A 25,616-nucleotide genomic window follows, 5' to 3' on the forward strand; every position below is an offset into this window, starting at 1 on the left:
ACATGGGTGTACTGTATAGGTCAATCATTTTACCTCTGATACACCTGTATAACAAATATATACAAAACGTTTTCAAAATCTAAAATATTATAAATCTAAAAAAAATAAAATAAACTATGTTTCCCTGTACTTTTGTATACAAACTGTTTTAACATGAAAACTAATAAAGCGGGCAAAAAAAAAATCTAATATATACATATACATACTACTTCATGTTTACATTCGGTTTTTCCATCTGAAATACTGTCATCAACTAAATTAAAAATTTACATTACTATTATATTTATTTTAACTGCACTATTTTATACCTTAGATCATCATTTTGATTTTACATTTACTTGTGTGATTTCCCCTTTTATATATGCATATTTTATGAGCATTGTTGAAGGAACCTGAGACCAAAGATTTTCATTGCTAATGACTGCTTTGCTGGAATTGACATATGACAAATAAAGAACCTTATATATACATATATATATATATATATGTATATATATATAAATACACAAGAACATGAAACAGGATGTGATTTCTTTCCCTATATTTATATATATATATAAAATACACAAAAACATAAAACAGGATGTGATTTCTTTCCCTATATTTATATATATATATATATATAAAATACACAAGAATATAAAACAGGATGTGATTTCTTTCCCTATATTTATATATATATATATATAAAATACACAAGAACATGAAACAGGATGTGATTTCTTTCCCTATATTTATATATATATATATAAAATACACAAGAATATAAAACAGGATGTGATTTCTTTCCCTATATTTATATATATATATATATATAAAATACACAAGAACATGAAACAGGATGTGATTTCTTTCCCTATATTTATATATATATATATAAAATACACAAGAACATGAAACAGGATGTGATTTCTTTCCCTATATTTATATACATATATATAAAATACACAAGAACATAAAACAGGATGTGATTTCTTTCCCTATATTTATATATATATATATATAAAATACACAAGAACATAAAACAGGATGTGATTTCTTTCCCTATATTTATATATATATATAAAATACACAAGAATATAAAACAGGATGTGATTTCTTTCCCTATATTTATATATATATATATATAAAATACACAAGAACATGAAACAGGATGTGATTTCTTTCCCTATATTTATATATATATATAAAATACACAAGAACATGAAACAGGATGTGATTTCTTTCCCTATATTTATATACATATATATAAAATACACAAGAACATAAAACAGGATGTGATTTCTTTCCCTATATTTATATATATATATAAAATACACAAAAACATAAAACAGGATGTGATTTCTTTCCCTATATTTATATACATATATATAAAATACACAAAAACATAAAACAGGATGTGATTTCTTTCCCTATATTTATATATATATATAAATATAAATAAATATAAAATACACAAGATAAAGAACCATATATATATATATATATTTATATATTTATATTTATTTTGTATAAATATAAATACACCAGAACATGAAACAGGATGTGATTTCTTTCCCCTAGACAGTGGGTGGTATTTCAGGCCAGATAATCAATGAAAAGTTACATCCGTGTCTCTCTTTTTGAAGCGTTAAAAAATGTCCAAACATCTTTTTTTTTTGTACATCTTTTCATTTGGGACTTTAATTTTTTCTGTTAAAAAAAGTGAAATGAATTATTCATGACTCCTCTACTACAGCACCATCCAGCAGGAAAACAAAGCTACAGCTACAGGGGGTGCGGTCTTTCCTGTCGTCGAGAACGGAAGCGGAAGTTCGGCCATCTCCTCGTACACTCAGCTACAGCAGGTCAGTACACACTGGATATATCAATGTTTATTACTGTGGCGTGTCCCTCTGTGTCTATTGACATGTTGTCTTGTGATTTAACACATATTAGTCAGACATTGTCCTGCAGCAGGAGGTGTGCTTGATGAAGCCTGAGCAGTCTACTAGCAGGACGAACTAAGTAGCAGCAGCTAGCTGGCTACCTGCTCCTCTGCTAGCAGGCTAATCTGCTCCAGCAGCAGCAGAGTGATTTATTATATCAGACACACTGGCAGATAGCTCACCTTAACACGTCTGCTTATAGTCTGGTGTGATTAGATGTTGTGCAGAGAATATCACCGCTTAATTTGATATAGTTTGTCTGCCAAGCTGCACCCTTTCTGTTTATATACTTTACACCCAGACTTTACCTGGTGTCAAAGTACCAGCCAACTGTCTGGATTAGCTCAGGTGAGACTGGCTGATGTAAGATAACAGTACCAGATGACAGCTAATTATCTTCAGTGGTTGCTCGTAAACTTGTCTTTCACATACTGATTTTGTGACACACACATTCTGCTTCTGCACTTCATAACACTGATGTATATAATGCCAGAGGACACATTCACTCTAACCCTAACAACGTTGGTTGCTGGGTTACCAGCATAGCAACATGACTGTTTGATTTCCTAACGTTACATTACGTTAGCTATCTAGCTAACTTGGTAGGTGTGACAGGGAGAGCTGCAGTTGTGTGGATGGGTGACTGTTGTTGGGCGTTATCTGTGTGCTAACTGGGTGTAGGTAACTTCCTCGTGGGGCTGTTCAACGTCAACTGCGTACTACTGATAGGAGGAATAAGTTAGCTTAGGTTTAAAGGTCCCATATTGTAAAAAAAAGTGAGATTTTCTTGTCTTTTATATTAAAAAGCAGGTTTAAGTGCTTTATAAATACTGTGAAAGTATCGAAACACTCAATATAAAGAGAAATACACACAGCCCGTGTTCAGAAACTCTGCATTTGAAACAACCTGTCCGGATTTTCTGCTCATTTGTGATGTCACGAATATGGAATATTTAGACCATAACGTGGTTCCAAACGTAAACATTCTAAATGTGTCTCAGTTTATTTCTGGTTGCAGTGTATGTAAATAACATCAGCTGACAGGATATAAACATGGACCCAAGCTGTTGCCTGGCAGCGCAATTCGGTTGAAATGCGCTAAAACGGAGCGTTTCGGACAGAGCATGAATACAGGTATATTAAGAACGACAGTATGAGAAAAATAATGTGTTTTTTTTAACATTAAAGCATGTAAACATGTTCTAGTAGAAACCCAAAATACAAACATGAACCTGAAAATGAGCATGATATGGGACCTTTAATACACTGAATTTGAAATACATTTGTCTGTGCAATACATCCTTGATGCAATATACACCTCAAGTGCAACTACCTTTGTACATTTGATATATTACATCTACTCTACCTATTTTACAAGTGCAATTACCTCTGTTTACATTACATCTATTTTTATATTTTATACTTCTAGTGTAACACTTCTGTTTATATTTATTTATTTATTACATCTACTTTACCTGTTTTATTTGCTTTATAACTGTTTGTGTGTGTTTTACCTGTTATAGGTTTTATCTGCCTCGTTTAGTCTTGTCAAGTATTTGTTTTAACGCACTGACGAGAAGTGGCAACTGTGAATCTCGTTGTATTTAATACAATGACAACAAAGCTTTCTATTCTATTCTATTCTATTGTCTGGATGGGTAACGGTTGTTAGGCGTTATCTGTGTGCTAACTGGGTGTGTAGGTAGCTTCATCGTGGGGCTGTTCAACGTCAACTGCATGCAACTGATAGGAGGAATAAGGTAGCTTAGGTTTAATGACAACTCTTCGCCTTGTTGCTAATCTAGGTTAAGCTTCATATCATAAAGTGTAACTGTGATTTGTTCAATCACTTGCCTACAACAGGTAATTAACATTGTTGTCGTTAGCTCGACCTATCTGTGCTGTGTGCTGATCTAAAGTGAGGCATCTGCCTGTCATAGTAGACGACAAAGTGTTTATTGTACTTTCTGTCCCCAGGCTGTGTCAGAGCAGCAGAATTGAAACTTAGTTAATGAAAGCTGATGTGTGGAGATATTTGAGACAACCTCAGATACAAAGGGCATGTTATGTCCCTTATCAAAGATTAGGTGGCGTGTCTGAACTTTGGTACAGAGCTTCAGGAGTCTCTGAACTAACTGGCTTTTGCAATAGTTGCCTTTTAAGTTCAGTTATGCAACATGGTCTCATATGTGTCTGACATACAAATCTAAACACTGACAATGCTATATGTGTCAGGCTTATTTAAAACACTTTAAAAGTAGACATCACAGTTGTGTCGTTAGTGTAGCATATTTGTCATATTACTGTTTTTACTAAAGTATTTTTAAACCCTAAACAATTGTCCAAATGCATATATTCTCTAAACATTTTTATTCTTGTTATTAAAGGTCCCTTATTATACTAATTTTCAGGTTCATACTTGTATTTTGTGTTTCTACTAGAACATGTTGACATGCTCTAATGTTAACAAAAAACTTTATTTTCCTCTTACTATTGGCCTGAATATGCCTGTATTAACCCTCTGTCTGAAACGCTCCGTTTTTGCGCATTTCAACGGAATTGCGATGGAAAAGCAACATAATTGTGTTGCTAGGCAACAGCTTTGGTCCATGTGTACTTCCTGTCAGTAGATGTTATTCACATACACTGAAACCAGGAATAAACTGGGACACATTTAGATTGTTTACGTTTAAAACTGTGTAATGGTCTAAATATTGTATATTTGTGACATCACAAATGGACAAAAATCCTGACCGCTTGTTTCAAATGAAGAGTTTCTGAATACGGGCTGTGTGTCTTTCCCTGTGGATAGAGCGTTTCGATACTTTCACAGTATTTATATAGGACTTAAGCCTACTTTATAATAAAAAAAACATGAAAATCACACTTTTTGTAATGGCTAGGTCACGCGTCATAACTTTGGGGGTAAAACACATGCGCAGTCAAATCTGGTCTGCCTTTGCCGAAATTGAACTAATCGCAACACACGACCGCAGCTTGAGTTACAATGCGCAGGTGTTATACCCCATACCCCAAACCCCAAACCCCATGTCCGCTCATGACCCAGCCTCCTTTCCATAGGCCTTGGTCACTGTGTGAGTATACAGCAATGTCTGCTGGAGAATGGGGGAATGGGAACGGCAGCGTTGTTTCTCGGTTGCCTACCAGTTCTCATTTTCCTGGTTGGAGGGAATATTCATGCAGTGGTTGAATTTATCATCTTCTTTAGCAAAAAGATTGTGCATTCCTCCCTTTGGTCCTTGAGAGATGGCAGTTGAGGGAGTGGCCGAGCACTGCGTTTGAAGATGATCTTAAATACCCTTTGCTGAACTTTCTCAAACTTCCCCTCTTTCCATTAAGTGCATCTGAAGAGAAGAACATGTCCAAACTCAAGCAGTGATATAATTATGGTTCAGTCTTATGAAGAGGCAGAAGAAAAACTAGATATAATGACAGGGTGTTTTTATTTTTTATTTTGTTAGAGGAAAGGTTATGGTTAAGGTTAGCTCTTAAAAGAATTCATGGAGAGCTTTTAAACATAATGGAAACAAAGTTATCTCTCTTGGTGAATTAGTTCCTTTTAATGTCAGTTTCAGAAAGTTTTTTATGTGTATTGCCCATCTCTGTTGCCTTGTGACATGGCATCTATTTGGGAAGAAAATGCAGATTGTGGCAGTGAAAGGATGCATCTGGTCAGCAACACTGTTTCGGCCCGCTGTGCAATCAAATAGAAAACAATGCTCAGTAGGTACGGAGGGATTCAATATTGTGCCACAAAATCATTCTCCGCATGCCATTACACCAGCAGCAGCAGCAGCAGACAGGACTCCATGATTTTGATGTCATTCAGGACCTGCTACCAGTGTAGCATAACAGTCAGAAACCATCATTTATTGCACCAGACAGTGTTTTTTCCCCACTTGTCAGTCATCCAGTTTTTGCTGATAACATGCTCACTCTACACTCAACCTCTTGTTAATAGCTGATGGGAGTAAAACATTGTTTTTCTCTCCTGCATGTTACTTCAAGGCTCGACAACTGTATGTTCTGAGATGCCCTTGCACGTAGTGTCTCAATAAGTTCATATTTGCATACCACTGTTAGCTTAAGAAGTCTTGCTGTACTGGTATGACCTGTCTTTTTACCCACACTGTTGGAGTGTTTTTAGTAATTCATTCTAGGTTAACTCTCCATCTGCTGGATGATACAGCCTGGTAATATCAGTTCAAGATAACAGTTTATAGTGTTATCAATCTAATCATTAGGAATATTATTACCTGAAAAGTACTGCTGTTGCATACCTTTACCCTAATAGAAAGATACAGGTTAGCTGAATTATTAATTAATTATCCGTGAATCACAAGTTTGAAATGTGTAGGGCTGCAACTAATGATTATTTTCATTGTCGATTAATCTGTCGATTATTTTCTGGATTAATTGATTAGTTGTTTAGTTTATAAAATGTCAGAAAAAATGTGAAAAATGTTGATCAGTGCTTCCCAAAGCCCAAGATGACGTCCTCAAATCCTCTCCTCTCCTCTTTACTGTCATAGAGGAGTAAAGAAACTAGCAAATATTCACATTTAAGAGGCTGGAATCCAAGAATTCTGACCTGTTTTTTTTTTTTTTAAATTACTCAAACCGATTAATCGATTATCAAAATAGTTGCCGATTAATTGAATAGTTGGCAACTAATCGATTAATTGAGTAATAGTTGCAGCTCAAGATATTGTGTGCTTTAACATGAACCACGTGTCTTATTCCTAAAACGTGTGGCTCCTTATGAATCCTGCTGTACAATTTAGCTTTGTCAACTGATGTTATTCTGTGAAGTACGAGGAACAACACAAGATGTTATTTTTCCTCTTCTGTGTCTTATTGGTTCAGGAATCTTATTCTTGAGAGAATAATAAGGGCTTTATGACTTGACTTTGATGAGATGACGTATATAACTAATATGTTGTATCTGAGACTATTAGCCATGTGTGGATCAGCAACAGGTCATGTGATTTTGTTGCTGAGTATCTGCTTTGTCCTTATTTTCTAATGGTTATATTGGAATTAGACCTAGCATAAAGTGTTTAAGCTTGTTCTTGTCTGTGTTTTTGTGATTTAGCCGTGATCTCTCAGTGGGTATGGCTTCTTTGTTAATGTTCATCTCAATCTTGCTCCATAGTTTTCATCTCCCTATGCCCGAGGTTTTGGGATCCAATGTTGCCACGGGATGAAACAGACAAATTGAGACATAGCACTCCGTGAATGAGTGGCTCACAAGCCAGAAAAAACGAAAAGATACCGAGAGGAGAGACCCTTATTCTGCATCATTCTTGTGTAACAGGTGTGCATGACGCTGTCTCTCTCCCTCTGTTGATACCAGCAGTCACATTTCAGATTGATCTCTGGTACAGACACCATCTTTCACACTCTGATTGTTCTTCTCAAGGTCTCCCACTCTTTCATCCAGACTCTTGCATACAGCTTCTTTAGTCTTTTTAACTCTTTATTTTCCTGCACTCACTCTTTTTTTTTTTTTTTTTTTAGAAGTATTGACTCTTTTAATTAAGTCTTTTTTTGTTGGTCTTTGTTTGAAATAACAATGTTCTTTGCCCCGTGTCGCTGTTTGTTTTGTATTAACTATGTTTTACAACCCTTCTTCTCCATCTGCTGTTCAGATTGCAACAGAACTCGACGGCCAGACCGTTGCCATGTCGACCTCATCGCTACGGCGACAAGTAAAGAACATCGTCCACAACTATTCAGAGGCTGAAATCAAGGTTGTGTGTCCTTCTGCTTATCCGGCTACTCTTATTCTCCTCTCTTGTTTTTTTTCTTTTACACCCACATCCTCCATATATCCATGGCTTAAATGTATCTCTGCAGCACATTTGACATAATGTAGCTGCTGATAATCTAATATTTCTTTGAAGCAACCTCCTCACTCTTTTCCCCTCGTTAGACATAATATGAGCTAAATCTAATCATATTATCCATTCATTAGTTTGCCTCTCTCCGGCTTGTGTCGTGATTGAGTTTGCATTGCTACTCAGAACACTGTGCACCGTTAAATTGTCACAAAGTATTGGCCCTACGTTATTCTTATCACGGACAGTTTGGACGGAGGATAATTTTAAGTTTGTCCCCTGCTGTGTGGTTGTCCAGGTTAGAGAGGCGACATCCAATGACCCATGGGGCCCCAGCAGCTCTCTGATGTCAGAGATTGCTGATCTCACCTACAATGTCGTGGCCTTCTCAGAAATCATGAGCATGGTGTGGAAGCGCCTCAATGACCACGGCAAGAACTGGAGACATGTGTACAAGGTCTGTGTTGGTGATGAAGTTGGGAATAACTGTGCAACACTTCACCTGTCAGTGAGGATGCAGAATGATGATGTTGCACCAGGAGTGTCTTAAATCAAGGGCTGTCCTCCACCAAAGAAATTCTTAGTCGACTAACACTCAGGCGATTTTCTTGAGTAACCGATTAGTTTCGAGTTTCTTCATTTATCAGATGCGCATAATTACAACCAAGCAGTCGGCAGTAAAAAAGAGTAAAGTTCAGGAGGAGCTCGAGACATGGCAGCCATCCACGGCGCCATCTTGGGTCCAACATTTAGTTTATTAGATTAGATTAGTTGATTTAATCAACAGATCTGTAAAACTGTGTTTCTCCGCAAAGAACCACACAAAAGCACCACTTTAACTCTTGTTTTTACCAGAGATGTGCTCATAAGTTTCTTGGAAATAAGTCTTTCAGCATGAAAAAAGCATAAAAAACAACTAATCAACTAAAGAAATCTTTGGCGACTAAGACCAAAACAACCGATTAGTTGACTAAGAGGGGACAGCCCTACTTAAATCTCAATTTAATGCCCACTACAGAACAAGCTATTGAGTGTTTATTGTATAGGTGTAGTCAATGTAGTGAGGGAGTGATTTCAGACAAATATTGCTGGTTTTATGAGATGCATGAATTATATTTCATGATTCTGTAGTAATTAGTGTGTGGATGTAAATGGATGTGGAAGCTAATAGGGGGACTAATTGTAGCTTGTGAACTGCTTTAACATTTGCATTTCTACTACCTCACTAGCTAGACCTTTTCTACAGTTGGTCATTGTTGTGATTTGTATTTTCACCAGGCTATGACTCTTATGGAGTACCTGATCAAGACGGGTTCAGAACGTGTTGCCCAACAGTGCCGAGAGAACATATACGCAGTCCAAACCCTCAAGGATTTTCAGTACATAGACAGGGACGGCAAAGACCAGGTACAAAAACACGCCCATGCCCACAAAGCAGCATAGAAAGTTGAAGTGATTGGCGAGTAAGGTCCACCTTTGTGGAATTCAGGCACGCTTTGTCAAACATGCCGCTTGTGTGTCATTCAAGGACGTTTTACAATGTGTTGATCAAACAAAGCCAGCCATAAAAGTTATTATGGGCTGTTTATGACTGAAACCTTGTTAAATTAACAAGCTTTATACTAACAATAATGTGTACAGTGTTATAATGGCATTAGTAATTAAATGTATCTCTGTTTATTTAATATTTAACATTAAGACAGTACACTTACTTTGCAGCATGTGATTGTGTGCTTATACCTGTATTTTTCCAGGGGGTGAATGTGCGAGAGAAAGCCAAACAGCTGGTGACGCTGCTGAAAGATGAAGAGAGACTAAGAGAGGAGAGGATCCACGCCCTCAAAACCAAAGAGAAGATGGCACAGACCTCCAGTGGTGAGCTGGGTACTTAAAACAGATGTTTTAAAAGATTCATTAATGCTCAAAGCTACAGTGTTACCCTCTGAAAGAAAGATGGGATCACAATAGCAATAACCTAAGACAAGCCTAAAGTCTCATCCGTGCTTATTTGTTTTCTGTTCCAGCCTCCTCAGCTCCCTCAGCACCCAGCCTGGGGGGCAGCCTGTCAGTGGGCTCCCACTCTGGAGGGGCAGACCCTGAGCAGGCCTGGCCACAGAGCACCGGAGAGGAAGATCTGCAACTCCAGCTGGCTTTAGCCATGAGTAAAGAAGAGGCCGAGCAGGTAACCCAAAGCAGCATATTCAAGGCAGGCACAGCTACCTTACTGCTCTCTAAGATAAGATTTAAAGCATAACTATAACTAATTACAGCTAAGTTTGCAGTTTGTACAGTCTTTTGCAGCACCTGTGTACACAGAGGCATATTACTGATATTATTCACTACATACACCTAGGTTTGCTCTCATCATGTAACACCTGACCTCCCCCAGACTAGCAAGGACCCTCTGGAGGACGCAGAGATCCGCTATGCAATCACACTCAGCAAAGAGATGCAACAAAAGGTCAGGGGCAGAGAGTGTGCCCAGCTGACTGGCCATCCAGTCACCAACTATCTGTCTTTCTGTCAATTTGGAATTTCTCAAAAAAACACATCAAGTATTGATCAATCAAGAAAATTAATTTATGCTCATATTTGTCATGTGTCTTTTTCCTCAAGATACAAATTTGCATCAGACTGCAGTAATTTGGTTGAGATAATTTAGTTTGCTGCAGTGTCACTTCCTATTACGGTGCTTTCACTCATAAAAAGTGTGAAAAGTAGGTATTTTTCCAAATCTTTGTCAAAAGTGAGCACCCAAAGAATTGATTCACTCTAATTTGATTGTTGAATTTGCATGGCATTGGCAAATATTTATCATAATTGACTAAATTAAATACTGAGTGGTTTGTAAGCATTGATTATTCTGTCCTCCCTGTCACCCTCTCTGATAGCATGCTTTCAACTGTAGTCTTGATTTTCCTTACCTGTCACACCTATCTCCTGCTGTTGTAACTTCCCTGTACTGTGTTCACTGAGTGCGAAACGTGTTTGCCTGTTGTATGTAAGTGATTAGAGTCCTGCACCTACTGTACCACTTGACTGGTTTAGTCTATAACCTAATGCAGGGTCTTTAAAGGTTAGTGTCATTTAACAGTTTTGTTCCTATAGTGTGTGGAGAGCAATGATTTGGCCGAAACGGCATACGACACACTAACAGATTCCACTCATGAACAACAAGAGTCCTGACTCTCATAACCGGAAAACTTGCAAAATCTCTCGCAATCAAACGTGACTTTAGTGTAAACAAACATAGCGGACAATGGGCAGGAAGAATTAGCTGTGTTAGTTTTTGCACTACTTTGTACTGCAAATTGACAAAGACAAAATATGGATGAAGTCATGGACACACATTACATAAACACTTGTGTCGTTGCCACAAATCAACAAGTTGATCCTCCATTTCTGAGGTCCATCTTTCTACTACTTTATACTTCACGTTTGCATCGGCCGCGGCCTGCCATGACTGCAGTTTATGTCCTTCCTTCTTCAGTCAGCTTGGTTCCCAATTGGTTATCGTTCTGACGTGACTGCGTCATCGGCTGTCCTCAGTGTTCACCACACACAACATGATATCCGATCATAAATATTGAACATGTTTAATATTTGCGGGGGCTGTAAAAAACACTGGGCTTTGCTGACCATTGTTGGGAAGGTGGATTGGGCCCAGGATCATCTTGATTCTCGTGTAGTGTGTGCCCAGCATTAGTGGTACAAAGCAAAAGACTTGCTCAGTTCTGTAGCAGAGACAGACAGCCTGTTTGCTTAAGGATTAGTCAGTGTTTTGCTGTTTGATAGTCAATCATCCTCCTCATAAAGAGGTAGGATGAACAGTGGCAATAGGAAGGGATGTCCTGGGACGATCTGCAAGATCTGTATCAGGTGATCAAGGCATCTGATTGATATTGGTTATGTAAACTGTGGTCATTTCCACTTCTTCTCTTTATTGTAACTTGTTGTGCTCCAGGTAGGCTGGATGATAAAGCGGCTTCGGTGCGCTGAGCTAAAAGACTGGTACCTATTCCTAATGCACAGCATTGTGAGCAACTGAACCACGAGCGGCACAAACGGATTAAAACCAGCCAGCAGTTTTTGTGGAATATTCAAAATGACAGCATGTCATCAAGCAAACTAACCACAGCTGCTTTTGCAGCTGTTCCCACTCCTGTTGGTCGAGTATTCTGTTTGTGAGGATTCACATCCCATCCATGTCTAAACCTCGCTACAACAGTTCTTCAGTTCTCCATGTTATTTTAGGTCGTCTTGTGACGGCAGTTCTGGATGAGCTTATTACTGTGTGAGACAAGCATTCGTCTGATTTGATCGTGATTTGTCAAAATGCTGTGAGAATTATACAGAATTGCAAACCCCTGCAAATAATGCAGGAATTGGTTGATTTGCATACATTGTCTGTTGACTGAAGATGATTATTAAAAGATCGGGTTTACACTTTCCACTCCCACCGATTCAGACTTTAAATGTGGAATTGTAAACTGATCCTAAATCTGTACCTGTGGTGTGCTTTCCAAGGTTGTGTGTCTCAGGTTGCTGACATCACAGTGTGTGTGATTGGCAGGAAGAGCGGCTGCGCAGAGGTGATGACCTGAGACTGCAGATGGCCCTCGAGGAGAGCAGGAGGGAGAAGACCAAGCCTGAGGACGTATGTGTAAAAGAAAATCTGAATATCTGTATATCTCTCACTCTCCTGACATTACTTATTATAGCTTTGTCCCCCTCTTTGTTTTCACAATTCAATGTACATGTCCCCTCGAACGTTGTGTTGTTTAAATCCGTATCATGAATTCAGCCACATATTATCTGTCTCATTTGTCTGGGGCGTTAAATATCTGCAGAAACCATGTCTCTGTGATGATCGCAGATGGCCCTCAAACCACAAAATTAGTGTACATAATGCATAAAACAAAACAACAGACAAGGAACTAAGAATTTATTGTCAGAAGTTCAATCTGATATCTTTCACCACTTATTTGATGTAATGATCTGGTCTTCAATTCTATTCTATATTCTCTTGCACAGGGTGCTCTGATGGAGCTGGGTGCCGTGGACCCCTGGGGGGCTTCCGCTGCTGCTGCCTCCGCCACTGTGGGCTCTGCTGGCCCCTCGCCTCCACCCACGATTCCTGCCCCTGCTGCCTCAGGTCCATGGGGCACAGCCCCCGCAGACCCATGGGGGGTAGCGTCACCCACGTCTCCTACAAGCTCTGACCCCTGGGGTGGGGGAGCTCCACCCTCTATAGCCCCCCCTCCAGACCCCTGGGGAGAGACGTCCAACAGAGTTAACAACGTCGACCCCTGGGGGAGCTCAGGTAAGCAGCTGGTCACGTATCCGCTCTGTAGCCAGTCAGGTTGGTGGAAATGTACTCATCGCCGAGTATCGAAAGAGAAGCGTGTCCCGCTCTGTGGATGAAAGAGGATGTGAAGACCTTTTCGACCTTTACTCCTCTTCACTCCACCGTTCCATTTCCCGTCTTCATTACAGCCCTGTCACATTTTCTGTCATGTCACCATGCTGTTGTATCTTCTCATACACTCACATGCTTTCAGTTTGTAATGAGGAAAGCGAGCATGCTAAATCCATTCTCCCTCTGTGTCTAAACCAGGGATTTTTATCCTCTTGTTTCTACTCAGGACTGGCTGGCTGTGTCTCAACCATAGCTGTGTCTTTTCTTACCCTTTTGTGCCTTTTTATTGTATGGGGTAGCTGCTTCTCATCTCTCCTTTACCTCCACTGAGCTTCAGATATTAAATAGGAGAAAGTAACATGGTGGACAGCCGACTGTCCCGGTCAAGTTAGTGGGACTGCAGAGGTCAAGGAGAGAAACACCAGTGTTGGAACCCAGCCCAGCTTCCTGTTCCCTCCTTATTGTGGATTGTACCTGTAAGGTGTTGTGTTTAACCCCCCCCTCCCCTGCGTCTCCTCCCCTCCCCTGTAGCTGTGACCCCCCCCAGTGCCGACCCCTGGGGCCCCCCAATGCCACCCAGCACGTCCTCTTCGGGGGGGCCAGTAGACCCCTGGGCAAGGGACGGGCCTCTCCCTGCCTCTGACCTTATCACCTCCGACATCTGGAGTGGCACCGCCAAACACACAAACGGCACAGGTACATTCACACTTAAAGCTACACGGACTCACAAACACTGAGGTACTGGTACGCACTTTTAAAGGGATTTTAGATTGCAGATTTTCAGTTGCATGCACACAACAGTTGTCTTGTCCTACATTTCATCCTCCTGTAGCATCTGTGGTAATGCAGTTCTAAATTGTGTTTTATTATAATGAATGAAAGTCTTTTTGTATTCTGATTTACTGTTTTCTATTCCTCCTTCGTTTCCTCTTCAGGAGACCCAGAGCGACGAGGGTCCCCAGCAACAGGCTGTGACAGTACAGGCTCACCGGTGCCCTTTGACCTGTCATCTCTTGGTTCTTCACTTCCTGTTCGTAAGACTCCCGAGTCCTTCCTCGGCCCCAACGCAGCGCTGGTGGATCTCGATTCCCTGGTGTCGTCTAAACCTAAACCCAAACAGCCGCCGCCTCCTTCCATCTCTTCCTCTTCAGCGCACAACCCCTTCCTCCAGAACACAGGTTGGTTACAGCTGTCATGTGTTACATGTGTAAAAGTGAAGTAATGGCACTTAATAAACTCAGGTTTACTTTTGTAGACAGACAGTCTTACTCTATTCCTGGGAAGTATTTGCATTTTTAGGTAGAGCCATTTAGATCCACACAAAGTTTTAAGATGCCATCACTCGCTGTGTTCCTTTTCACAATAAAATACAGCTGACAAACGACCATTTGATTAAATACTTTCTAAAAAGATCTAATTAAATGTCACACAATGCACGACCATTAACTCACGAGTATGGAGAGAGTTTGACTTTAGAAAACTTCATTCTTCTGAACACCCCAGATCAAAAGCAGACAATTATCCACCCAACAACCACGTTGGTGACGAACTATACTTGTGTTTTCTGGAGTTGCACTAAACTAAAGCATTTCTGGCACATTATAAATGCAACTATAAAAGACAATACAATACAAGATATGCTGTACAAGGAACCTTTTAAAAGATTTAACAAGGAATTAGTGTAAAGCTGATCCTCTAGGGAAAGAGCAATGACTTGTTCAGGAAGTGTATTCAAGGAAAAAGTCAACCTATCTTTTGAGGGTTTAAGGAAATATCGTTGACAGAGATTGTGAAAAGTGAATCATTTACAGGAAAGAGTTGTCGAATAAATAACTTGAAATGAGAATGTACTTTATGAGTAACCACATGGCAACTCGACAGTTTGTTCTAGGGCTGCAACTATAAATTATTTTCGTTATGGATTAATTTGCTAATTATTTTAGGTCTAAAAAAAGAAGGAGTGAAAACTGCTTGTCACAGTCCCCTAAAGCCCAAGGCGACACCTTCAAATGTCTTTGTAGTGACTAAGTCCTATACTTTAGCCGCTACTGGCTGCTAATGGATCTGAATTGTTTAGACATGTACGCATAAAACCGATATTCAGTATTTATCAATACTTTATATCATAATGCGTTGATTTTCTCACCAGTGTCTATAATCCTTTGTGTCCGTCACTTCTAAAAAAAAATGTATGCCCCCTCGCCGGTGACAGCCCTGGCCAGAGGCATTATGTTTTCTGGTGGTCAAAGGTCAAGGTCACTGTGACCTCACGTCCGTCCCATTCTCGTGAACGCAAGATTAATTCTAGTTATCACAAAGTTAGAGCAACTACAGCCACATGATGTTGTCGGAGCACAGTCAAAAACTGTTTGCTTCTTTCCAGACAGCAACATCTGTGACTACTGGCATGAACCTAAATTTTCCTTGGCCTGCCTCGGACTGTACCAAACACCACCACCTAGTGGTTGGAGGCATATTACACTTAAATACAAATCAAATACATGGCTCCTGCAGTCTTGTTTTGTCCGACTAACATTTTCAGCTTACAGTCACATAAGACAGAGAAAAGTAGAAAATATTCACATCTTAGAAGCATTTTGATGATAAGAATAGTTGCTGATTAACTTTCAGTCGATTGACTAATCAATTAACCGGCATGTTGTTGTTTCCAGATCTGAAAATCTGAAAACCTGATATTGATGGAAAAAAATAAAATAAATGATATGAAAATGTGTTGAACATAACGTACTGGCAGATGTTAAAGGTATGGTTGGTAGTGTTGTTCAGATCCATTTTTGTTAAATTCTCATTACATCCAAACAGCGATCAATTAATCAAATGCTCTGACAAAAACACTTTTGGAGCTAGTGCTGCTAGCTACTTTCATTTGAAAAGAGTTGGCAACACTGGGCTTGTTTTTTCAGTTGGCTCATTTTAAAAATCCAGTGTACTGTTGCTAGTTTCTCAGCATTACCGACCATACCTTTGAGGGACTCTTATTGTGTTGTGTTTTTTTCTTATTGCCTGACTATCACCTCTGACCCTCAGGCTCATCTCCTGCTCCTGGCATGGCGGTGACGCCGGGCAGCACCATTTCCAGTCGGGGGGTTTCTCCAATACCTGCCTCCTCCAACCCTTTCGGTGTGGCTCCACAAATGACCTCCATCTCACCTCAGCCCTCATCACTTGGCCTGAGTGGTCTCCGCTCCAGTCCTGTGCCTCCCAATCCCATGCTGGGCATGGTGCCACCAGGAATGGGCATGGGGCCAATGAGTGTGGGTATGGGGGCTCCAGGAATGGGCCTGGGCATGATGCAGGCCAGCCCCATGGGCATGCCCTACAGCGGCCTCTCGCCTATGGCACCCCCGGGCTCGTCTCTGTTGGGGCCCGGAGTCGCAGCACCTCCTCAGCTGATTTTGGGTGGGCCCGGTGGAACAGGAGGAGTGATGGGAGCAGGAGGATCAATGGGAGGCGGAGGAACGACGGGAGCGAGCACCAACCCTTTTCTCCTTTGAGGAAGTGTCACCACTACTTTGCTCACCTGTTTCAACCTCCTCTGTCGTACCTGCTGCCCCCTCCATTCATCCCCCCTCAACACAATTTGTGTCCAAAAAGAAAAATGTGTACATCTCTATATTTAAAGAAAAAAAGAAAAAATCAAAAATTCTGTTTATCTTTTCCTTCGAAAGCATTATTTCATTTCAGAATAATTTTCCACATTTAGTTCCTTTTCATTTCATTATGGGTTGTTTGTGGGTGGGAAATAGAGATCTATTTATTTTTGTTTTAATCCTCTTATGTTATGTATTGTTCTTCATATTGTGTTTTTCTTTTTAGTCCTGTCTTGAGATGAAGGTAAGTCTGTGAGAGCAGGAGGCTTTTTCAGTAGTGTCACTCTACTCTGTTGTAATATTACTGCACTGAGAGAGAGAGGTGGAGGGAGAGGGGACTTAGCCACTAACAAACTGAACAGAGAAACTGTTGTACCTGCCTCTTCCTCTTCTCTCCCTCTAGAACGAAGACAAACACTGAATCACTGAATCACTGAAACGAAACGAATGCATGAAGGATGATTTTTAAAAAACTCCAGACTGAGATACGGACTGAAAAACCTGCATTAACATTTCAGGCACAATGTGGTCAAATCGTTTCAACTATTTCACTTTTAATTTAATTTAATGTTAAATTTAATTTATTTTTTTCCAATTTTTGGGAACGAATAAACAAGGAAAAATCACACGATGATGCCATTTCAATCAAATGCTTATTTTTCCCACCCTTCCTTATTATTGTAGAAAAACTAAAGAGAGTTCCGACATCTGTGGTCTGATGGGTAAAAATGTTGGGATGTGTGTTGAATGTGTGTGTTTGCAGCAATGTGCGGATGAGAATATGAATGCTCATTTGTGAGTATGCAATAGTGCAAATGCCTGTTTCTGTGTATATGTATCAATATGTGTCTCCATTTTCCCTGTGTCCAATCTTATTTCAGTGACTCAGAAAGGAAGAAATGACATCCATTATTTTTGTTTTTAAAAATTGTCACTTGTATTAATACTATGTAATGTTGGGATTTCAAATGAGGTATTATAAGGGTCACACATTTCTCTGCCAATCATATTTCGAACTTTTTTTTTTTGTCAATCAGAAGCATTAGTTTTTTTCCAATCACACATTTTATCTGGGATCCCTGGTGTCCAGGCGTCCCAGAGCACCACTGTCCACCTGTTTCATCCCTCGTTCCTTCGGGGAGGGAGAGTACCGATGCTTCTTTAAAAAAAAAAGACAATTATTTCAACGAATGAAAGGAAGGAAAAAAAACTGGGACTTGACGACATGCTCCATGCTGTTCTTTTAATTTAGTTTGATGAATTTATTGTTATTTTATATCAACAAGAAAAATATCTCTTTTATCGGGTAAGGTTGAATTTTGTGTGGTGATGACTGTGAACATTCACATTTGAAAAGTAAAATGGAAAAAAAAATCAAAAGGAATTTATGAAATAAAACAAAAACACAGGATGTGTGTTTGGCTTGTTTCATGCTTGCTCTGTAGTTAATGTCTATTTCACATATATGCTTTTTTTTTTTCTTCTTTTTACTGCTGCAGAGAAAAATAACATTACAAGAATAAATGTACAGTTTATTTTATTTTGTTTATAAATCTAAAACATACCCTGCCAATTACCTGCAGAAGAAAAGCTAAACAATAGTTATTACAGTATATGAGTTTGAATAAAGGTGAAAAAAAATTACTTTCAACCTTGAAATACAGCATTCAGTCATATATGACAAATTTGATCCCAAACTTGCTCTCTGAGAGGCTTCAAGTGAGGCAGCCTTTACATAAAGTTTAGTGAAGACAGCTGTGAAGAGTCACATTTCTCTGAAAAGTTCTGTTATAATCGTTTCTCCACACAGACGGCGAAGGTCAAACGAGAAGAGAATCCCAGTCAAAGTCGTCCTGGATCTCCTCGCTGTTGCTGTGCAGACTCTTTAACGGAGGACGCTGTCGTGGTGTCATAGACTGAGGATGCATCCCAGCTGAGACTGAAAGAGAAACACAGACGGAGGTAACACGGCTAAAAGGAAGTGAGAAAATATTGGAAGGATTTAGTTCTATTTAAAAGACTTCTCCTTTACAACAAACTGCATCTAACATTTTGGGAAACGGCTAAGAAATTTAAAGGATAGGTTCACATTTTTTCAAGTCTATCTTAAAGGGATAGTTTGGGTGTGTTGAAGTGGGGTTGTATGAGGTACTTCTCCATAGTCAGTGTATTACCTACAGTAGATGACGGTCGACACGCCTTCAGTTTGGAGGAACAAACAGGAGTACCAGCATGGGAGCAAAGCAATGTACTGCTGTGGACGGGGTCGACAGAAAAACGTATTTTAACCACCTAAAGAAAGGCTCACCTTATAAATATAAATATCAGTTTAAGTGTACGCTATATTTAGAATATTTTCATCACTTTATCTTGCCGTCAGACAGCCCTTTCCTTCTCCTTTCTGACAGGGAACTGAACTGAAAGTGAAACTTATCTATGCTCTCTTCAGAGCAGCCAGACTCAGTATGGATAAGTTTCACTTCAGTTCAGTACAGTTCAGTTCCCCGTCGGAAAATATTCTAAACATAGTGTACACTGATATCGATTTATTTAGGTGAGTCTTTCTTTTAGGTGGCTAAAATACATACTACTGCCGGCTCCGTCCACAGCAGTACATTGTTTTGCTTGCATTCGGTAACTCCTGTCTGCTTCTCCAAACTGGGGGCGTGCCGACCGTCATCTACTGTAGGTAATACACTGACTATGGAGAAGTACCTCATACAACCCCACTTCAACACACCCAAACTATGCCTTTAATACAGTGATTCTCAAAATGTGGTCCGTGCCACTCTGTCAGGGGTCCGCTAAATAATTTGCTATAAATGATAAAACTGTGCTGTATCATTAAAGTGCAGCTCTACAGATGGGGACCATTTGTGCCACTAAAACAAGCATATTGTGTTAGCTTTGGGCCAATAGAAACTCCAATATGATTGTGACACAGAGCAATAAGTTAATATTTTTTAAGTTGAGTATTAGGACTATACCAGTCTTGCTACTGTTCATTTTCTGAAAGTTTTTAAGACCTTTTTTTAATTGAAAAGTATAAAAGGTTGAACAGTTTTAGAATACAAATAGTTCCGATGGCATTGAGTACAAATGGTAGTAGCATGTGCTTAATCGGTGTTACGATTATGAGGGGGTCCTTGGAAAATGATCTCCCTTGTGAAACTTTGAGAACCACTGCTTTAATAAAGCAGTCACATATCCAGATGTACATGTTGCTGCTGTCCGTACTGGCCGTGGAGAGATCCCTTCTTAACACAATCTTAATGTAAGTGATAGGGGACAAAATCCACAGTCCTTGTTCCGTATAAAAAAAAGTTAAGTCCATTTTGTGGATTTTGTCCTCCATCACTTACATTAAAATCACCTTAGGAAGGAAACTGTTCAGACAGGAGGAGTGACTACAGATTTGACAACATGTAAAGCTACTGGATTCCACTCAGTTGCCACAAAAGTTAAAATGAAAACACCTTTTTGAACATGACATTCAGGTCTCACCGGTTGTGTTTCCAGGTTGTGTTAGCTGTGGTCTCTGAAAGCCCTGTCCCTGCATGTGCATAGCCCTCCGGGGCGGCTGCACTCCGCTGATGGGGTGAACTATGGGAGAATAAGGGAGGGGTGAGGGGTGAGTGAGGCTGGCGAGGGTGGGAGGTGGATTGGAGGTGAACGGTGACACCTGTAAAGGGTGATGTGCCCCGAGGGCTAGTGGGGAGTTATTGCCAGAGTTGATCATGCCTTTCTGAGTGAAGAAGCGGTTCAGAGAGTCACAGAGGGAAGTGAAGAGCGCCGGGTCCAGGGCCCAGTCGCAGAGCTCCGCCTGCCGCATGCTCTCCAGCAGGTCTGGTGGCAGAAAATGAGGGCGCTTTAGAACAAAATAAGTTATCAAGAGAGACAAAGACCTTAGTAATTATTTAAAAAAAATACAAATGATGTTTTTACTCAACATTTCTATATTTGGCAAAAATCTCAATTATCATCATATTCATTGTTTCATTATCTGCCACCAATTACACAATCAGGTTAATAAAGTGTTGTTAAACTTTTTATATTATCTGCAAATGACAAACATTAAAGGGTCGGTTCACCCAAATGGCATTTTCTGACTTACTGCTAGTGGCTTCTAGCCATGAAGATCGTGTTGACTTGTATCTGTTTCGGTTTTGAGATATCTATCTTTGAGATTTCTCCCTCAGCCCAATACAATGTATACAAATGCAATATCAATGGTGGTGCTCACAGTATTTAACATAACAACATAGCACTGTGTCATTCCACGCCGCGACAAAGGATTATTTTCATTATTGAAATATCTGCAAATTGTTTTCTCAATCAATCAATCGTTTTGGCTATTAAGTGTCAGAAAATAGTGAAAAATGCCCAATATAATTTCCCAGAGCTCATTGTGAAATCTTGGAAGTTGCTCGATTTATTTGACCATCAGTTCAAAACCCCAAGATATTCAGTTTACTATCACGGAGCCCTCTCTTGTCGCTAAAAGATGCAGATTGATTGTTGGATGGATGTCATGATGTTATTGGTTTAAACTGGTTGGTACTAGCTTACATAAACACATGTGATATTTTGTTTTACAGGAAGAAAAGATGATTGAATTTTTATATAAAAATGCGAAGAAACACATTTTTTTAAAATGTATTTGCGTATATTGTTAAATAGGTTGACATTATGACCGGGGATGTGATCTAAAAGGATTATAAAAGGCTTTTTTTCATTTTATCTTGACTTTAAAATTTCAGCTTTTGTCTTAATTAGTCTAATACTTCACAGCTTTGTGAGTGTAGATGAACCAGAGTAACGCTCAGAGATGGATATCTCAAAACCTCAGCAGATGAAACCCAAACGACCCCCAGAGGTGAGAAAACATGATATTTTGTGATTTGGCTTTAAACAAGACTCTGGTAAACAGCACAGACCTGGGTGACCAGAGAGGTCTATGTTTGCCCAGTCTAGATTGCTGGCAATGCGGAAGCTCTCCTTCAGAGAATCTGGGTTACTGAACCAGTCAGCTGGCACCGCTAAAGTGGGAGGGAGGAAGGTAACTTTAGAAAGCACTGATCGTTCCAGTGTCATGTTGCTGCTTTTAATACAATTTAAACATTTCTGAGGTTGATGAGGCAATCTGAGACTCACTGTGTTGTGGAGGGTGTGCAGCCAGTGCAGATGGTGCAGCCGGTGCAGGTGGTGCAGCCGGTGCAGCCTGTGCAGGTGGAAGAGGTGGTGGAGGTGGTGCAGAGTAAGGGGACATTGGTAGCAGAGTCGGAGTGTGAAGTGGGGTAGTGTCATTGTTCAGAGCAGCCAGGAAAGCACCATCCGCTGGAAAGAACATAAAAGAAGTCATTCATCCAAGCCATTTATGTGTATAATGTATACTTTATGAAGTTAAAGGCATAGTTCGGGTGTGTCTTACACTGTGAGCCTCCCCTCTCCCGCATGGATTTGAAAAAAGACTTGAAAGACGCATACAGGTCTGGTAGGTTCATCTCATCGAAGGTGAAACGCAGCGCAGGATCAGTATAGGAGTTTAATGAGACAAGAGGAGGGGGAGCAACAGATGAAGGGACAGCACATGCAGAGGAGTAAGTGGGTCCTGATACAGTGCAAACAGACATGGGAGCTGAGTTAGGAACGCAGGAGAAAGTGGGAACAGATACTGAATTAGCAGGATAGGACAGAGTGGCATCAGAGAAAGAGGGAGCAGCCGGAGAAGACATATTGACAGCAGACAGAGGTGAAGCAGAGGCAGCGGGGATGGAATAAGTGGGGCCGGGTGGATGGCGAGGTGGGAAGGAATTAATGGAGGCAGCAGCTGGAGGAGGAGATGGATGATGGACAGGGTGGTGTGGCATGTAGGGTGACGGTTGCTGTGAAGATAAAAGACATTAGATTTAGATGCTGCAACCCTGACTGTGACAAAGAGGGGAGAAAGTGGCAGTACCTTGCATGGGGGAGGAGAGAGGGAGGCAGAGTGGGGCGGCTGCTGCTGGATGGCTCCCAGTGGCTGCTGGTCTCTGTGGGAGGGCGGTTGTGGTTGATGAGGAGAGGCTCCTCTCTCTGCTTGTGTCCGTGGTGCTTGAGGAACCTGGAACAGCACAGCGTTACCATTTGCAAAGATGGAAAATGTATTAAAATCTTTTAGAAAAAAAAAAGAAAAAAAAATATTGATATCATGTTAATAATACATGTTGTGTAAATAATCCAGCGCCTCAAATAATTTTAGATATACAGTTATAGTTACAGACTTTCTCTTCACCTCCCTACACTCATATTTTGAGGTAATCAATTTGCTTAAAAAAGAGACAAAACGCACAAAATTACAATACAAAATACCTTTTTTCTTGTGGCCACGAAAAAATTAAAAAACGTTTTCATATTAACAATTTATTCCACATAAAGAGACCCTTGTTGACGACAAGGTCTGCGGATTATCGAGCTCAACCAGGACATTGTTTCTGAAAAGACATGTTGATGTTGAATTTTAAGTGTAGTCTTTTAATAAGTTTCATTTATCATTTTATTGTGGTGGACGCAGAAATCACAGAGACGCGTGTATTCTCAAAATCTGGATAAATAAAACCAAAACCAGTATCTGCATGAATAAATGCCACTAGAGGTTAATTAGAAAATATGTTTTTTGGGGGGAATTGACCCTTTAAAATAAACAGGAATCAGGAAAAACATGTGTAAGGGTGTTAAGTGTTGATTAAGTAAAGAATAATGTACAGCTAGCGGGTCATTGTTGTGAAATAAACCCCAACAGGGCGACAGGGCGACCTGAAGGTGTTTATTTCACAACAATGACCAGCTAGCTGTACATTATCCAACTTATTACACGGCTACCTACTTAAGAAATCAATAATTTGACGCAAAAACAGTCCGTCCAAGTCCGATATCAGAACTGCGCCCATAGCAACAGTCTGTTATACATAGCAACGGTCTGCTATAAAGAAATAACAGACCGTAGAACGCCGTGATTGACCAATCACAATCGAGTATTCAACAAAGCCGTGTAATAATGAGTTTTAATTAATTAATTATCTGATATTTTTAGTTTAAACTCTTTATTTGCCAAGAAACTAGTAATTACAGCTGTCAGATTAATGTAGTGCAGTAAAAAGTTAAATATGGGGTTAAAATGTCAGAATCACAAACTTGTACTTTATGTGATTCCTTTACACTTTTGGGTATTTGACATTGACAGAATAGGTGTGATAGTGAATGAGTGAGTGAGTGATAGAGGGATATAAACAACATACATCGTGCCTCTCTTCTTCCTCTGGATAGGGACGTTTAGGTGCCCTCACCTCAGCAGGTCCATCCATCGTCCAATAGGAACCCTACAAATACAGTACAAGTTCCCAGCTTTATTTTAAGCAATCATTTGTCCATCTCACATGATGCATATAAAAAAAAAACATATATCTATATATACAACGTCATAATATAAAAAGTAGTTCACCTTGCCGGGGTCACTCTGTGGCCGAGGAACTTTCCTGAAGCATTTATTGAGGGACAGATTATGCCGAATGGAGTTCTGTTAAGGACACAAATAATGAAATAAGTCAGTCGTGCACCAGCTGGTGATGCAAATAATATTAAAATTGGTTACAAATCACCAAACCAACTACTTTAAACTTAAGTAACACAGTTATTACTATTCTAACACACTGATAATATGATTTTGTTCTACACTGAAGCTTACTTTCCATCCACGGCCAGCTCGGCTGTAGTAGGGAAACGTGTCACTGATCCAGGTGTAGATGTCATTCAAACTCAGCTTCCTGGCAGGTGCAGCTGCTATTGCCATGGCGATGAGAGTGGCATAGCTGTGAGGGGGTTTCCCTTTATAGTTAGAAGAGGAGGGGTCCGGCACAGAGGGCAGGAAGTCTCCTCTCTCCCTCCCTCGGTCTCTCCTCTTGTCCTTCTCGCCTCCTCCTCCTCTCTCTTTCCCCGAGCGCAGGCTGCTGATTCCCAGCTGAGGCAGCCAGTCAATACTGGTGAGACTGGAGTTCAGTTCAGAGGACATTGTCTCTGTTTTTCTCTGTCCAGGGTCTGAGGGATCAGAGGAGGAAGTATTAGATCAACACGTCATTTTACTTTGGACACTGTAGCTACAAACCCTGAGAAATGCTTTAGTGGATTCCCCTCTGCCTGTAATGTAACACTGTCAACCGTACTGTTCCTGAACTTCCACCCAGCAACTTCAGACACTTTCTTCTGCTCTGTAAACTATCCACTCACAAGCAAAGACATTGCATAAACGTAACAGCATATAGGTGTGACAATTCCACCTACACTTTATAGTTTCTGAGGAGGAAGAGTAACTTGCTTACCTCTTTATAATCACTCGAGGCCCAAGGCCTTAAAAAGTGTAAATACTTGATGTTGTCATCTGCTGTGCAAAACTTCTGTCAAACCGGTGTCCGTCCTTCCCTTTAGATCTCTTTCTTCCGCATGTTAATCCCCAAAAGGCCTCCAGTCATACCTGTGGTTTGTGTAAATTTGTGAGAAACACTCGCAAAAATGTATCGGAGAGCTTCCTTTTTCTTTCCCTCTCCTTCCCCTCCCTTTCTGACTGTACCAGAGAATTATGTCACTCTCCCCTCCCTCTTTGTGACATCACTCTTTGCTCCCGCCTCTGTGAGCTCGTCCCTCCTCTTCAGCTTCTCACAGCTTAAAGTTTCTGCAGCTGTGGGCTCAAAGAGGAGCAACCTGTACATTTCTGCTCAGACTGTTCTGACCCAGGAGGCCCAAACCCTCACACTATAAAACAAGA

The 25,616-nt window shown here is 40.2% G+C and overlaps 2 protein-coding genes across 12 annotated transcripts; one reads left to right on the plus strand and one right to left on the minus strand.

Moving 5' to 3' along the window:
- Window positions 1-1,730: 1,730 nt before the first annotated feature.
- On the plus strand, window positions 1,731-18,228 carry epn1 (epsin 1). 8 transcript variants are annotated; one of them, XM_037785489.1, is made up of 13 exons: window positions 1,731-1,847; window positions 7,105-7,266; window positions 7,601-7,702; window positions 8,088-8,246; window positions 9,068-9,196; window positions 9,544-9,673; window positions 9,814-9,971; window positions 10,143-10,250; window positions 12,363-12,446; window positions 12,824-13,112; window positions 13,740-13,904; window positions 14,144-14,386; window positions 16,257-18,228. In XM_037785489.1, exons 3-13 carry the CDS (start codon window positions 7,634-7,636, stop codon window positions 16,721-16,723), a joined length of 2,001 nt encoding a protein of 666 aa, XP_037641417.1. In that variant the 5' UTR covers window positions 1,731-1,847; window positions 7,105-7,266; window positions 7,601-7,633; the 3' UTR covers window positions 16,724-18,228. The 8 variants fall into 8 exon arrangements, with proteins under 8 accessions (XP_037641417.1, XP_037641422.1, XP_037641421.1 ...); XM_037785494.1 differs by having other exon boundaries at window positions 10,179-10,250; XM_037785493.1 differs by having other exon boundaries at window positions 9,544-9,664.
- Window positions 18,061-25,429, minus strand: foxj2 (forkhead box J2). Of its 4 annotated transcripts, XM_037785501.1 has the most exons (11): window positions 25,174-25,429; window positions 24,543-24,892; window positions 24,300-24,374; window positions 24,097-24,177; window positions 22,779-22,922; window positions 22,251-22,704; window positions 21,974-22,156; window positions 21,757-21,858; window positions 20,561-20,665; window positions 20,324-20,422; window positions 18,061-18,758 (listed from the first exon to the last, which is right to left on the minus strand). In XM_037785501.1, the coding sequence occupies exons 2-11, from the start codon at window positions 24,864-24,866 to the stop codon at window positions 18,640-18,642; spliced, it is 1,686 nt and encodes a 561-aa protein (XP_037641429.1). In that variant the 5' UTR covers window positions 24,867-24,892; window positions 25,174-25,429; the 3' UTR covers window positions 18,061-18,639. The 4 variants fall into 4 exon arrangements, with proteins under 4 accessions (XP_037641429.1, XP_037641431.1, XP_037641427.1 ...); XM_037785503.1 differs by lacking the exon at window positions 21,757-21,858; XM_037785499.1 differs by having other exon boundaries at window positions 20,324-20,665.
- Between the last annotated feature and the right edge of the window lie 187 nt (window positions 25,430-25,616).

The sequence above is a fragment of the Sebastes umbrosus genome, chromosome 11 (assembly GCF_015220745.1).
Source record: "Sebastes umbrosus isolate fSebUmb1 chromosome 11, fSebUmb1.pri, whole genome shotgun sequence".
Classification (NCBI taxonomy): Eukaryota; Metazoa; Chordata; class Actinopteri; order Perciformes; family Sebastidae; genus Sebastes; species Sebastes umbrosus.